The sequence below is a fragment of the Temnothorax longispinosus genome, chromosome 6 (assembly GCF_030848805.1).
Source record: "Temnothorax longispinosus isolate EJ_2023e chromosome 6, Tlon_JGU_v1, whole genome shotgun sequence".
Taxonomy (NCBI): domain Eukaryota; kingdom Metazoa; phylum Arthropoda; class Insecta; order Hymenoptera; family Formicidae; genus Temnothorax; species Temnothorax longispinosus.
In genome coordinates this window covers 16,496,737-16,508,816 of record NC_092363.1, presented here as the reverse complement: position 1 = coordinate 16,508,816, position 12,080 = coordinate 16,496,737, and the positions used below count along the sequence as shown (strand labels likewise).

The 12,080-nt window shown below is 43.5% G+C and overlaps 3 protein-coding genes across 3 annotated transcripts; 1 reads left to right on the top strand and 2 right to left on the bottom strand.

Annotated features, from left to right (window-relative positions):
- Positions 1–38: 38 nt before the first annotated feature.
- Vha26 (V-type proton ATPase subunit Vha26) lies at positions 39–2,593 on the bottom strand. The gene is made up of 5 exons (XM_071780718.1): positions 2,402–2,593; positions 1,662–1,837; positions 1,317–1,485; positions 1,028–1,211; positions 39–814 (listed from the first exon to the last, which is right to left on the bottom strand). Exons 1-5 carry the CDS (start codon positions 2,432–2,434, stop codon positions 696–698), a joined length of 681 nt encoding a protein of 226 aa, XP_071636819.1. The 5' UTR covers positions 2,435–2,593; the 3' UTR covers positions 39–695.
- A 127-nt stretch (positions 2,594–2,720) lies between these two features.
- Positions 2,721–5,975, top strand: Hyx (cell division cycle 73 hyrax). Its single transcript, XM_071780708.1, has 4 exons — positions 2,721–2,926; positions 3,738–5,008; positions 5,281–5,422; positions 5,678–5,975. The coding sequence occupies exons 1-4, from the start codon at positions 2,796–2,798 to the stop codon at positions 5,712–5,714; spliced, it is 1,581 nt and encodes a 526-aa protein (XP_071636809.1). The 5' UTR covers positions 2,721–2,795; the 3' UTR covers positions 5,715–5,975.
- A 342-nt stretch (positions 5,976–6,317) lies between these two features.
- On the bottom strand, positions 6,318–11,984 carry LOC139814451 (doublesex- and mab-3-related transcription factor A2). The gene is made up of 3 exons (XM_071780711.1): positions 10,652–11,984; positions 7,689–7,952; positions 6,318–7,569 (listed from the first exon to the last, which is right to left on the bottom strand). The coding sequence occupies exons 1-3, from the start codon at positions 10,859–10,861 to the stop codon at positions 6,886–6,888; spliced, it is 1,158 nt and encodes a 385-aa protein (XP_071636812.1). The 5' UTR covers positions 10,862–11,984; the 3' UTR covers positions 6,318–6,885.
- Positions 11,985–12,080: the final 96 nt, after the last annotated feature.

Genomic DNA, 12,080 nt, shown 5'->3' with positions numbered 1-12,080 from the left:
TATATATTATGGTATTAGAACTTAATTCCTCAAAAAGGTATTTTTACAACAACAAATCATATATTTATATATATTGTAATACATAATTATATTATACATAATGTACATAACATACTGATATGCTCTATAGGTATATAAATGTATTATATACATATAAAGCCCACTTCAATATTTCTGTTTATTACGATTCTGCACAATATATTGACTGTACTACATTCAATTGCAATGGCTATTCTTTTCAACATAAGCAGTCAAGAACAATAATTATTAATTATACATTTCATCCGCGTTAACATTCCTAACCTGAGAAAGTACACTTTGTCTCGTTTATGAACACCAATTTTAACGGCAATTTTAAGTTGACATCAAATATATTAGTATAATAGTATATGAAGTTATTTGATCACTATACACTTTATGTTCATGATTTTATCACCTGTCAGAAGGATAGAGGATAGAACAAAAGACAATAGAATAAAAGGACATTTGTGAAGAATAATGTACATATTTGCTTGCGACTCTTTCAACGATAAATATTGCACGGCAATTCATCAGATACTTTCATTGAAAATATTAGGCTCGACAAAAGGCGTGTCGTATGCTAATTTTATTCTATATAATACATGATAATGCGGTAGTAATTTGCTGTTAAAAGGAATGTTTTGGAGAGTCAATCAATTGTCGAGGAAATTAGCTTAATCGTTAAATTTACGATTTGTATTGCGTCCGAACAGTGCGGAACGGATCTCGGGTACCAATTGTTGCGCTATCAGCTCTAATCTGGTCTCCAAAGTATTGCTAATCTTTATGCGCCCTGTGAAACAAAAATTATTTTGTATACAATATTAATTAAGCAATTAATATAATGTAAAACACATTAATTATTTCCCTAAAATCAAACTAAGTTGTAATTCGGATCACTACAAATTTATGTGATATATTATAAATACTTTTCATTATTTTTGCTAGGCAGCGATTAATAATTTCATGATTGTCCCAGTAAAGAAGATTTCGACGATATAATTACCTCTGGCTGCTAATAATTCCACACCTCCACAGCTTTCGGGAGATAAGAAATTATCGGTATCGATCTTCAAGATAATATCCTTCTTAGTTTTCTGCTTATACTGTTGCTGAATGCCGTCAATGAGGGATTCTACGAGAGGTACGTCGACTTGACGAACACGAAGAGTAATGTTTGCCTCTGTTAGCTGTAAAAAAAATATAAATCATATAGAAACATTTATAGGGTCAGAAAGTGATGAACCACGTAACATACAACAATAATAAAGTAATTAAAGTTATAAAGATATTACTTGATAAAGCCCTTGGATGATCAACAGCTGAAGAATTTCTCTATATCGCGTGGAGTTCTGAGTTACTTCGCCTAATCTCTTTCTAGCGTCGTCAAGAACGTTGCGTACATGATCTTCACGTACTTTTAGAGCCTTCAATCGTGCTTGGTTGAGCATGTTTGAGGATTGTCTACAGTAATAAAATTATAAATGCGATCATGTATTAGACTATTAGACCTTTTTATTAAATTTTAAAAAATTGAGAAATTAAATCTTGAAATTATAAGATTATCATGGTAATTTTTAACAGTCTACATATTATAAGTATATGATTAAAAAATAATAATAATAATTTTTCATACATACATCTTCTTTTGCAGTTCAACTTGCTTTTCCTTTTTCTCATAATATTCCATAATCTTGAGACGCTGTTGCTGCACCAGACGTCCCTTCTCAATATTAAATTCTTCTTCCGCCTTGGCATCTATCTCCTCTGCCTTTTCATTGGCCTCTTGTTCTATGAAGGCCATCATATGCTTGATCTATAATTGTACCATTTCTTGTCTCAGAAAAGCCTCTTATAACGACAAAATTTAACAATCAACTACTTAAATCTACCTTTAAACAATATATCCCTTTCCCTCTAAAGAATGCATAATAAATTACATAAAAATATGTGTTCTCCAAGTCATGTCTTAGCCAGGAGCCTCAACTATCTCTTTAAGTTTGAAATGTTTAAATATCCCATTGACATTACGACATATACATAGATGAACGATTAAAGAATTCTTCCCGATTTCCAAGTTCCGCAACTGACCATTAATTTATTCGATTTTACCTAACATTTGGACGTACGCGGACGTCTCTCGCTCCGTTTGGCTGCTGATACAAGGGTACAGATTTCGAGCAGCTACGAGAACGAAACCCGAGATATTCGCGCGGCGCGCAACCCCCTTCCTCGAGGAGGGTGCTCGGGCGAAGCTGGTAAACGTTCCAGCGCGACGATAAATAATCGTAAAAGATATTAATAGCGCGAGAGTTGCTCGGTGGAGGCGAGCCTAGGGCAGGAGGACCGTTTCGCAAGGATGCCCTTTTCCCTCGCTCACCTGCTTCTGCACGTCCGCGTCGCTGAGAGCCATGGTGCCGTTCGGTCCGTTCCCTTTCCTGAAGACAATCGGAGGGCTCGCAAGGGCTCGGGATCACGAGACGCGGTGTTGGAGGAGTCGTCGAGTCAACGCCTACGACAGCACGTCTGATGCTCGGCGTAACGTCGGTCATATGACCTGAGAAGTGTGACCGAAGGCGGCGTCCCCAAACGCACGTGGCGACGGCCCCGTCGTCGTGCACGCGCGCCTTTACGATCGGTCCCTGAGGCGGTCGTTTGCGTATCCGGTCGAAGTCGGAGAAGAGAGAAACAGAGAGAGAGAGAGAGAGGGAGAGTACTCTGATTAGTTTGCTTTTGCGCCACAGTATATACTTTTGCTGTAGTGTTTCGCGATCATGGCGGACCCGTTGAGTCTGCTGCGACAGTACAACGTCAACAAGAAGGAGATAATCGAACGCGAGAACCAGATTATATTCGGCGAGTTCTCCTGGCCGAAGAACGTCAAGACCAATTATCTGACTTACGGGTGAGCGCACGTCGGGAACGGCGTCTCGGTACCGCTCCGCGCGGTCGCAATCTGCTCGACTGCCATGTTTAAAGCGAGAGCAGGAGAGCCGGGCGAGAGAGAAGGAAGAGAGAGGGAGATACGATGTGTACATGTTGCGAGGCACGAGGAATGAAAATGATAAACAAGTGTTTTCGAAACGTAATTAAATCGCCTTCGCGGGGCGAGTGACAGCTGGAGAGTGCTGGAAATCGTGTTAGAAGTGTTGTCACCACGTGCCTTGTGATTCTCCTCCCCGAAATGTTCTCCAATTTTCCCCGAGGGACTCCAGAGCTTTTTAGAAATTTTATCTTTTTTTCGGTGTCTCTTCTGTATCCTTAAACAAAATTTAATTTTCTTTCCTAGTGAGCTTTAGATCGACCCTTAAACCACAGTGCCACAGTGTCTGGTTCTTCATCGCGTATTTGATTCTGTTTTGTGCAACCTGATACCGGTATAGGTGACCTGGAAATCAAACTCAATGTATATCACATCGGCCAAAGTCTCAAATATCACATTTCCCTTTACTCGCAAATCTATAGGACCATGTTTGTTCTGGAGTTAGATTATAAGATTGTTATTTTCTTTTACTTCTGCTCTGTCTCAGTTTAATTCAAAATCAAAGCTACATTGTATGAAACAATTTATATTGAAAGCGAATGTGTTATACGTTTTATTTAAGGAGGTATAGAGATAAAGATTGATTAAGCATTGATAATAATATAAGTGCTACAAAGTATAAAACATTTCTTCGAGAGAGATACTTATCCATTCTTTCTGTTTTCGTTTTTAGATCTGGAAAAGAGGGAACACCTAAGGAATACTATACACTCGAGTGTCTTTTATTCCTGCTCAAACATGTTCAGCTTACACATCCAGTGTACGTGCGACAAGCGGCCGCGGAGAATATCCCGGTGGTGCGTCGGCCCGACAGAAAAGACTTGCTGGCCTATCTCAACGGCGAGACCGCCACGTCAGCCGCCATAGACAAATCGGCGCCGTTGGAGATCCCGACTCAGGTGAAACGCGCTGCCGAGGATGGTTTGGAAAGCGGATCGTCGAAGAAGCCCCGTTTCGAGGAGACTCACGTACAAAAGGTGAAGGAGCAACTCGCCGCGCGTTTGGATGCTCCTAAAGAGGCGTCGGTCACCGTCGACAATATCAAATCGCTCTCGGAGGCAATGTCAGTGGAAAAGATTGCGGCGATCAAAGCGAAACGTCTGGCGAAGAAGCGCACCACCATCAAGGAGAACGACGACATCGGCATGGGCTCGGATCTACGCGTAATCCTCGACATGGACGTGGACGATACGAAGGACATTGTGTCCCGCGAGCGCCAGTGGCGAACGCGCGCCACGATCCTGCAGAGCAGCGGCAAGATCTTCGCGAAGAACATCTTTGCGATTCTGCAAAGCATTAAAGCGCGCGAGGAGGGTAGACAGAAGGGACCTATTGTGCCTACGCCCATGGTAACGCCGCGGTCGACACCGATGCGGCCCCTGCCACAACCGGCCGTCTACAATCGTTACGATCAGGAGCGTTTCATCCGGCAGAAGGAGGAAACGGAAGGCTTCAAGATCGACACTATGGGCACGTACCACGGCATGACGTTAAAGTCCGTGACCGAGGGCACGAATCCCGCCGTGAGAAAACCCCCGACCAATCCGTCCGCTACGCCAACCTCCGGTTTACTGCCGACTTCCGCGGCTAAACTAACGCCTCAGCAAGCCGCACAGAACAAGCGACCCAGCCGAACGCCCATTATCATCATTCCCAGCGCCAACACATCTCTTATCACTATGTACAACGCCAAGGACATCCTCCAGGACTTGAAGTACATCAGCAATGAGGACAAACGGGCGCAGGGTAGCAAGCGGGAGAATGAGGTGCTTCTTCAACGACGCAAGGAAGGCGGTCTGACCGTACCTTATCGGGTAGTCGATAATCCACAAAAGCTCACCCACGCCGACTGGGAGAGAGTCGTTGCCGTGTTCGTCATGGGACCGGCATGGCAATTCAAGGGTTGGCCGTTTGATGGAAACCCGGTGGAAATCTTTTCGAAAAGTACGAAAAAATCTTTATAAAATAAAAATACCAATTTTCGCGCTTACAATTATTTTTGACACTTTGTATAATCTTTCAGATTTTTCTCATTTTGTGAAAATAATGTGTCGTAATGAATTTGAGTCAAATATTTTATTGCGATTACACTAAATAATGTTGTCAATCTTTAGCTTTCTCATGGAAAGAGGAAAATATAACTCGCAGTTATTTCATTTATGTTTTGCGACTTGGTGTTATATTTTGAATGTGTAAGCAATTTTGTTCTTCCATAGTATGCGCATTTCATTTGAAATACGATGAGATGAGACTGGACACGAACGTAGCGCGATGGGCCGTCACAGTGATCGAGTTGAGTCGGACAAAGAGGCACTTGGACAGAGCAGCGTTAATGATATTTTGGGAACATCTCGATAAGTGAGTATCTTATTAATTTAATTTATTATCACGTACGCGCGCGCGTACACACGTATCTTTCTATTGTAATATAACAATCTTATTTCTGAACTTAAGCTGATCAATTAATTTTTTAATTTGATCTCTAACTCCAATTTTTAATTCTCATTGTTTGGTGAATAATACATATATATAAATATTTTTTAAAAGTCGATAATATGTTAATCACACAGTATGTACCTTTAATAATAATCAAGATAAATTGTATGTTTACAGACATATGATCAAGAACAAGCCACATCTTCGTTTCTGAAGTTCTAGAGCGATTCAGATTGCAGAAATGGCAATATACTGGTCGTGGCGTCCTATGTCCCCCATAGGTTGGAATTCTCACGCGAAGATACAGGGCCGTGAGGCCTTCCGGCGTTGATGTTGCGACGCTGATTGTGCGTGGGTAAAAGTATCCATGATAAGCGATGTGATGTGTGATAACAGAATCGTTGTCACACTACGTTAGACGTTTACATTTTATTGTTGCTTGCACGAATAAAACACAAAAAATTGCAATGCATTATATACGTCTTCTTCAATTGAAAAGTTAATTCTGTGTTAAGTTTCAAATTCACACTGCGTTTTCAAAGCTAAAACATGACCGTTTGGCCTTCGAGTTTTATTCGAGGACCGAACGAAATACGAGCGCGAGAAAAAAATTTTTCAAGTGCCAACGCGACGAGGGTTTGCCTCGTCCAATTTTTCAGGCAAACGAGCAAGAGGATTACATTTCGACGATCGATAGCGGTGTTAAGTTTCTTTGCGCGTGCTTTGTAATTCGAGACGCGATGCCGCGGATCCTCCCGAGGGAGAAAAGACGGGGTGAGGTTTCGCGGAGGGGGGGGGGGTGGAGATTCGGTCTGTTTTCTCTGCTCCTAAAACCAAAGCCAAAGTAAATCGCTTGCGGCGCGACTTCGACTGCGGTACGATTGACCGGCCAGCGTTGTTTATACGGTGGTGGATCGAATATTTCTAACTAGATTACCGACGCCCTATTACTTCGACAAATACGACGGATTTACCCCGTCCTCCCCGACAGCTTCGCTGTAAGCCCCGCCTTCCTTCCCCTGAGCGAACGTCACTCGGGAGAGGCGATCGACAATCGTTGCGCGTTTCTTTTCAATTACCACGTCATGTTTTCTTGCGCGGAAAATTGAATAACATCGCTCCTTCTTTTGCAATTTTCCATGAGCTGACGATCAGTTAACAAAACCGTAATAATGTAACTGGGACATGTAAATAATGTAATACTTCTCAATTAAAACAAATTTCCTATATAGATAAAGAAGATTATGAGATATTTCAACCCGCACATATACTTTCTTCAATTTTATTACTTTCTTATTTAGGAGAATTAATATTAAGAGACTATTCTGCAGCGATCTACCGCGATAAATATTTGTACAGTTCGCTGTACCTCCAGAGAAATATATTCAAGTGAACTTGTAGTTGCATTGCGTGCAATTGGGCTGCACACAGGGGATGCTCGGCAGCACGGCGGGAGGCAGATGATGCAGGATGCCCGCCGATCTGGCGGCCGACAACCGATCCGCCGCCACTTGGGCGCACATGTGCACGTCCCGCAGTTGCTGTTGCACGCCGGTGGTGAAGTAATTGTTGTAGCGAAAATTAAGAGCCACGGTCTCCTGATCGGCCGTGGTTTTCGCGATCGGCAGATCGGTGCCCTTGGCGAATTGCTCGCTCGGCACGATGTTCAGCAGGCAGTAACCCGCATCCCCGTAGACGTTTCTGGACAGGCTGGTGTAGATTGGTGCCAGCATTGCGCCGGGAATCGATTGCTGCTGCTGCTGTTCCCCCGCGCTGTTGTCGACGATCGTCTGCGGGGGCCGGAAGGCCGAGGACGCGTGGCCGATGCTGGTCGACATCGCTGGCTCGGCGAGGCCCAGGCTGTCGCTCGCAAAGTACTCGATCGCCTTGAGCAGATCCTGGCCACAACGTTGCAGCACCAATTGCAGGACCGACAGCTTGGTGTTCGGGAATAGGCGGGCTAGAGTCTCCACGGAGGTCTGAGATACCAGGGTGGATTCTCTGGCGCCCTCCAGCTTGCCCGCGTCGAAGAGGAGGCTTCTGGATCTCGAAGAGATCTCCAGACTATCCTGAGAGCAAAAGGAGAATTACGTAGATGTAGAAGGATCTTTAATTAACAATAGACTCGAATTGACTCCTTTACATTTTGTTTCGTTTTTTTTTTCTTATGATCTTGTTTCATACGTACAGGACACACGTTTTGGATACGAGCGGGTAAAGCATCGTTGGTCGACGACGTACGTGGAGGATCTTTCGAATCCTCGGAAACTCCGTCGAGCTTCTTCGCAGCGGGGGTCGCATCCTCGTTTGGATCCACCGTCGCTTTCGGCTCCGTTACAGACATTCCGAAGATCTTGCCCGGCGGAAGCCGATCGAGTTTCTGTCCGGTGGCCACCTTTGCCATTTTAAGAGCGATCGCGTCTTCGGCTGCTTGTTGTCTTTTCAGAGCAACCTTGCCGAAAACAACTGTCTTTATTCAGTTCCAAAGGAAAAATTTAAATTCTCCCAACCTGCTTATCTTAAATTTTATAAATTTTAACGAAGAAAAGTATCTCGCGAATTTTGCATGTTTAAAAGCAGAAAAGGATGCAAATCGTAGAAAAGAAAATTATAATATATTAAAGAATATACAAATTTAAAAATATGTGAATATGACAGGAAATATCCTAATACATAAAATCTTTCTAGATGCTAAAATAGTTCATTAAATATTAAATACTAATGTGTGAATAATCAATAATGTATATATATCTAAGGCTAAACTTAAAAAATGCGTGAATCTAACCGAAAATATCCCAATATAAAATATTTCTCTCTTAGGTGTTGGAGAAGTAAATAATTTAAAGTCATAAAATCTCGGAGACTAGTACGAGTAAAAATACGGTCTGTAATATCGATTCGCGGTACCATGCTATAATTAATAATGGCAAAATATACGTCGAGCATAAAGATCCTTATACATGGCGCATAGCAATTGAATCGTGATGGATCATGACTATACGCCCGACTTATAAATGGACCCGTCGCTTATGTACGGGCCGCATTTACCGCGCTGTTATTCCAAGCTGGACCACCCGCAATAATCTTTCACGTCGCTGATGCCGGGGAGAGAATCTACTAGGCCAGTCGCCTTCTTCGTCCCATTTTCTCGTCGATCTCCGTTCGATCACCGAGGTCCGAAAGGGGATAACTATCCAATTTCACTCGGGCGGGTCAATATATCGCCATGTGTTCCTCTCTCCTCCGGTTGTTACAAAAAGCGTTCGCTACAAAGTCTTATTTAGGGAAATACGACTCGAAATTCAACAGCGCGCACGTAATATTAGGATTTATATTAATGACAATGCCACATGTACTCGATATTTCATTAAAGAATTAAAAAAGAATTTATTCCAAACTCAAATGTCAATTTCTTAATTATCGCGGCGATCGTTTAAGTAGAATTTAGTAAGCCGTATTCCAGCATATTATACACATCCTACGTACACATGTATATAAATAATTCCGATAACATTTCTCCGAGTGATATTACTTCCGGTAGCGTTAATCACCGCGGATTAACCGCGATGAGTTTGCGCGCGCGGCGCGAAAGTTTCCCGCGATAAAACCGCGCGCGGTTACACGCGGTGCACCGGCGATTATTACCGGATGGACGGTCGCGAACGCATGTTTTGTTCGACCGCAACCACCCGTGTGGAGTTTCTCGCTCTGTCCGACTATTTCCGTTCCGAAGATACAGGGGTAGACACGTATAGCGTTTAAACGTCGCTCGTCCGCTCTCGCCCCCGCGCGTTTACCGCATCGAAAGTCTCGCTGCAAACAAAGTATCGAGTATCATAATGCCTATGCAAACAGAAATGAAACGCTATACCCCGAGCGTTAATGGATTTAATTTATCTCGCCCTCCTGCTGTTCCTGTCTCTCCTCTCGGTCGAGGACGAGGACGAGGAGGAAATCGTCCGCGAGATGCTTCATGCATGTCGATCGCGCCCGAATTCGAGGGGTCCGGCCTGTGACAATTACACGCTCGCGTTTAATCGCAATGTTAGGGGGAAATAAATTCTTGATATAATCGAAAGAGCGCGAGGAGACAATTGAAATCGTCGGCGGTAAATAAAAATGATGACGCACGAAATCCCCACGTTTGTTATATTACGAATTCAAATTTATAAGTTAAAGGGATCTTATAGCGAAGGCCGAACTTCCTCGATGTTGATATAATGTCAACTTTTCTAATCCTGTTTTCTATGTTATATATTTATATCTGTCCTTGTCTAACTATCTGAGGTCTGAGAAAAAAATATACTGATAAAAAGGAAAATTTTCTTTATTTTAATAAATGGAGTCACAGTTGTGTGCAAATTAATATTTACTAAATCCAGAACATTTGTTTCTCAGTGTAACGTAACTGCCACTATACCACTATAGGATTCCCTTAAAAGCGGAGCTTGAAATTTTTCCATCTCTTTTTCTTTACATTTATTTTGTATATCAGCTTTCTCCGAATAAATATCGAATTTCAACTGTAAATTATCTTGCCGATTGGAACTTTTATGGCACATTCGTTGTTCCGTTTTGCGAAAGGGAGAGAAACTCTGAGCGCGCGATTCTTTTTTCATTTCAAGGGTCGGCGGCAGGGCGATCGCGGTAACGAGCTCCGATCGGGCGTCTCTTTAAATACCGAAGGGTGAACCGTGCGAAATAAAATATCGGAAGCGCGTTAATCACGCTTAACTGCGCGTGCATCGAATTGACATTTTTCTTTCACATTTTCCCTCACACGATCCATCCGCTCAAAGCCGCGGCGATAACACGCTCGCGCGTACTAAATTAGTGACGGCGTAAATGGAGGGGGGTGAGATCCGTGACATTTACATTCGCGAATGACCGTACGATTTGACATTTCGGATCGCGTCGTTCGTGGCTTTCTAATATTAAACGGTGCGCCAAAGATAAAACGCGTAAAACGATACAAATAACGGCACCGTCGCGGTAAAAGTTATACAAAAGAAAGACAAACAATAAAGCAAGAATTCGGAGAACGCGCGGTAAGGGGTACCGCGAGTTATCGGATGAAAGACGACGGAAGACCGAAAAGGGGGGTCGAGTGACCTGCAAATTGGAGAACTCCACGCGTATGTCGCGGCTTACCTGAGCGGCCATCACTCGCTGCCGTTCGGCGATCAGGGAACATTTCGGGCACAGGCACTCCCGGTAACGGCACTCCCGCTTGTGGCCCCGCAGCCACGAGATGAGGCCGTGATTCCGGCAACGGGCGCACTTCGGTCTCCGCTGCTTCCCGTCCGTTCCCTCGTTGTTTTCGTTGTTCTCCGACCTGCTCCTGCCCTTACCGCGAAGCATGGTACAGCGTCCCACACCGCGCGAAATTAGAGTCGATTGTTTTCCTTTCTCTATTTACTCGGCAGTCCACATCGCGCGGATCTCGTTATAGAATCGTCAAGGAAAGATCCAGCAATTATTTTGTTTATTTACTCGCGCACGTCTCTGCTGGTCGTCCGAGGGGAAAGTCTCGAACGGCGAACGTCTTACGATTTTTAAATCCTTTCGAAATGTACGAATACGGGTTTTCTTTCGGCGACCCCCGGTATTGAAAGCCGACAGTTGAATGCCAATTATAAAAAAGGAATATTTATTACATCGACAGTATAATTATTATGATATTGTGTGACAAAGCTAATGGAGCTTTCAAGCGGAAACGTTAAAGCTTTCGAGAATCGCGAGAGGAAGATCAAGATTGGCTCCTGCACGTGGCGTTTCCGCGCGCGCGGCTTCTTGGCAATTGTTAATTCGGAACTGCGCGAAAAGAGAGCCGGAGCGATCTAATCGCCGGCGAGATCTCGTTTCTTCCGGCTTGGCGACGGTCCGGTTCGATTGGCCGCGGACGTGCGGATGTACGGGACGTTTAGGCTCTTCCACGCGATTCCGCGGCATCCCCGGAGCGGAGGAGGGTCGAGAAGACAAACAGCGGCTGGACCACCCTTCCTCGGCGATTGGTTCCGTTGTGTTTGCTCTTGTCGCCACTCCTACCGCGAGACGAGAAATCTCGCGTCGCAGGGTATCGCGGTCTCCGGCGAGTATCATGGATATATTCGCTGGTATACGATTTTGTCTCATTTTTCCGTGTTACATTGCGACGCCGCGATTTAAAAGGGAGATTAATGAGTCGTGTGAATAAAAGCCAAGTAAACGTTGTCGTCGCAAATACAAGCAATTTTGAAAATAAAAAAAAATAAAAAAAGTTTCTTGCTTCTCGATGTGTGTTTTAATACTAAATTTCTCAACAATTATTTTTATAAGGCAGCTTTCAAGTCGAAGGCTAAGAACTAAGAAATAAATTTGTTACACGAAGGTTGATTACGTCAAGGTAATTTCTATTTCTCCAAGCAAAATTTACATTAAGAAAATTAAAAAGACATCTCCATTTTCTTCGAACAATAATATTCTCTTCAACTTCGATGAGATCGAAAATCGAAAATTTATTCTTACATTCGATGGGACTAAAAACTGCAAAAGTATCAAAGGTTTTGCAGTTATGTTAAACTTGACGTTTTTGCAGGAG